This window comes from Anneissia japonica, unplaced genomic scaffold (genome assembly GCF_011630105.1).
Source record: "Anneissia japonica isolate Jap-2015-1 unplaced genomic scaffold, ASM1163010v1 scaffold1005_len2656397_cov198, whole genome shotgun sequence".
Classification (NCBI taxonomy): domain Eukaryota; kingdom Metazoa; phylum Echinodermata; class Crinoidea; order Comatulida; family Comatulidae; genus Anneissia; species Anneissia japonica.
In genome coordinates, this window is record NW_022683792.1 from 1,803,074 (window position 1) to 1,806,107 (window position 3,034).

Here is a 3,034-nt window from a genome sequence, read left to right on the forward strand (position 1 = left end):
ATATATGTGTGTGTGTGTGTGTGTGTGTGTGTACATCATTGTAAATCCACGTGTGTTCTTCAAATTATATCAGTTCTTGAAACAAAAAATTATGACAAAGCAGTAGCCGATTGAACATTGTATTCATTTTCAAAAGAAATTTTCGGCCAGTCCTCTGGCCTTCATCAGCTTTCCTGATGGCCTGATGAAGGCTAGAGTACTGGCCGAAATTTTTTCGAAAATAAATACAATGTTCAATAGGCATATTCGGCTGACTGACTGGGAGTCGCTGCTTTCTTTCTCTAGCACTTTAAACGAGTCTGTGATATTCATCTCCGGATGATGTAACTTTGTACTGATATGGCTATACAGAAGGTGACCAAGAAAGTCTACAGTAATGAGAAACCATGGGTATCATTAAGCTGAAGACACTTATTTATGATAAACGAAAGGCACATGTGGATGGCAATTCATCTAAAGTTAAAGAGGTACAAGAGTTGATAAACAAGCAAATAAAGGCTGACAAGCTCTCGTTTAAGTGTAAAATGGAGCAGAAATTCCTGAACAATAATGCTCGTGGCGCCTGGCAAGCCATGCAAACCCTGATCGTATGCAGAGAAGTCACGAAATAAAGAAGGATTTAATCTTGGAACTGTTGATACGTTAAATACTAAACAATTTTTGTAATTTATTATTTATTATTTATTATATTAATAATATTGTCAGGCACCTTCATCTTAGTGGTACCTATGTTAGATCACTTTTTATAGACTATTCTAGTGCATTTAACACGGTAGTTCCTGCACTTCTGGTAACTAAATTAAAAAATATGAATGTCAGCCCACATTTGATTGAATGGATTAGCAGCTTCCTCAGAAATCGCCCTCAATACGTTAGGGTCGGTAAATCGGAGGCTAAACATTAGTACAGGGATCCCACAAGGTAGTGTGATTTCTCCGATCCTCTTCTCAATTTTTACGAATGATTGCAGGAACAGTTCAGACTGTTGCAATTTTATAAAATATGCAGACGACACCGTAATCACAGGTCTAATCAATGACTTTTGGAGCTTCCTTTCAGAGGTTCACAGTCTCGTGAAATGGCGTGATTCAAATAATCTAATCATAGGCCTAAATTCTAAAGAAAAACCAAAGAAATCATTTTAGATTTCAGGCATAACCAATTAGAGCATGTACCTGTGATAATCAAAAATCAATGTCATCCGACAGGGCCAGTGAATTTAAGTTTCTTGGCTGCATTATTGATGAGAAATGGACATTTGGCAACAACACCCTAAATACGGACTAAGGCTAGTAGTTAAGATGTCTTTTTACGTAAAATGAAATCCCTTCTTGTACTCTTCTACCAATCGGTTATTCAAACCACTTTGACCAAGGTAATTCAACATATTGCTTTTTGTGTACTTTTAGTTTAACGATAAAGTTAGGAAATGTGCTAGTCGTATTATTGCTGGAATTACCTTCAATCACATGCTTGTATGAGGATCATGAGTTGCACAATTAAACCGTATTCTAAAGGATCCCACACACCCATTTAATAATTCATTGTCTGTTTAACAGGTCTGGTATCCGACTTATGTTATTTGTAGGCCTACCAAAAAAAAATCGACATAGGTATATTCCTTCCTGCCTGATGCCATACACATGTTTAATTCCAGGGTTTCACGGTGATGGGTGTGACAAGATTACAGTGTTTTCGTTTCCTTTTTAAATGTGTTTTAAACTGATTAAACTTATTACAACTTTGTGCTGATTCGTTGTTTTTCGTTTTGTAAGCTGGCGGAAAACAAATTTCTGTAAAATTGTATAGACGAAATACAGTATCTGATATATTGCATGTAATAATGTGCCATCGTTGGGCTCCAGGACCTGGAGCTCCACGATGGCACATTATATGTAATCATTATACGTAGATACTCCAGATACCTGGAGTCCAGGTGTAGTCCTGTGAAAAACCCGGTCTCTCTCGAATTAAAGACCACTTTAGGGACCAAGGTTTTTATAGTCTTTAGCAGCTTTGGTCTTTAATTATAAACAAATAATCATTATAAAAATAAAAGATTGATAGGCGCCTATTCATCTGGCTGGGGCCAGAGAAAAGTGTCTTGTAGGTGGTCTTTAGTTGGCGGGGTCATTGGAGGGAAAACTGTTCTATGCATTGGATACGATTATATTAGTATTGTGCATCGATCAGATAGTTTCGCCATTATTATTGTTAGCGGCGTTGTTCTAGTTGATATTCATGTACAGTATAAAAATAACCATGGATGACGCAATACATGTGATGCCAGCAGCAGCCTAATGTCTAGAGTACAGTATTCGATTGGTCCATTTCGTAAAACATCTTTGTAGTAGGGGTATTTTGTCTGGCATTCCCACTCTGCGCCTGTTTTGATCAGAATGTTCCATAAACTCGTTTGACATGAGATTTTTAGAACAAAATGGAAGGAAAATATTTGAATAGGCCTATGTTCAATTAGAAGTGGTTTATTGTAGAATTGGTTTGGCGCAGCAGGAACGGTTTTTTTTTTCTGACGACCAACAAACATCTCCACTCCCTAAGCCTTGTGTCAACAATTCGCTAATAAAGCATTTCTTTATTTCATTTATTAAAGATCAAAACAAAGTCGAAAAATGCATTTAAAATTATAAGCATTTTAATACATTATTTGAAATCATAAAACCTAGCTTCTACACAGTGGCGCAACGGCTATGTATGAGCTCTTACCAAAGATAGGCCTACTAGTATCTTTGCTCTTACTGGCTAAAGCATGGGGTCCCGGAGCCTCAAGGGTCCCCAGCAAATTCATATATTTTCTTTTTTACAAACAAATAAACAATGCCCTTTTCCAAGCTAAAGTCTGCCAAGTGATTGGGGCATTTATTATCATCAAAATCATAATTAAGATCAACAATATCACAAGAACGACTTTCTGGACTCCAATGATATCAATTGAAAACAAAGTAACAATCGTCAGAGTTATCAAAAGTTATGGACATTTTGGCATCATATATATATGCCATATACATTATAT

The 3,034-nt window shown here is 36.5% G+C and overlaps 1 protein-coding gene across 1 annotated transcript in view; it reads left to right on the forward strand.

The window, feature by feature from the left end:
• Positions 1-1,273: 1,273 nt before the first annotated feature.
• Positions 1,274-3,034, forward strand: part of LOC117102220 (argininosuccinate synthase-like) — a 19,502-nt gene continuing 17,741 nt past the window's right edge. Inside the window, exon 1 of the mRNA XM_033242450.1 lies at positions 1,274-1,375. Coding sequence (XP_033098341.1) covers positions 1,319-1,375 — 57 coding nt within the window. The 5' untranslated portion in view covers positions 1,274-1,318. The remainder of the gene's footprint in view (positions 1,376-3,034) is intronic.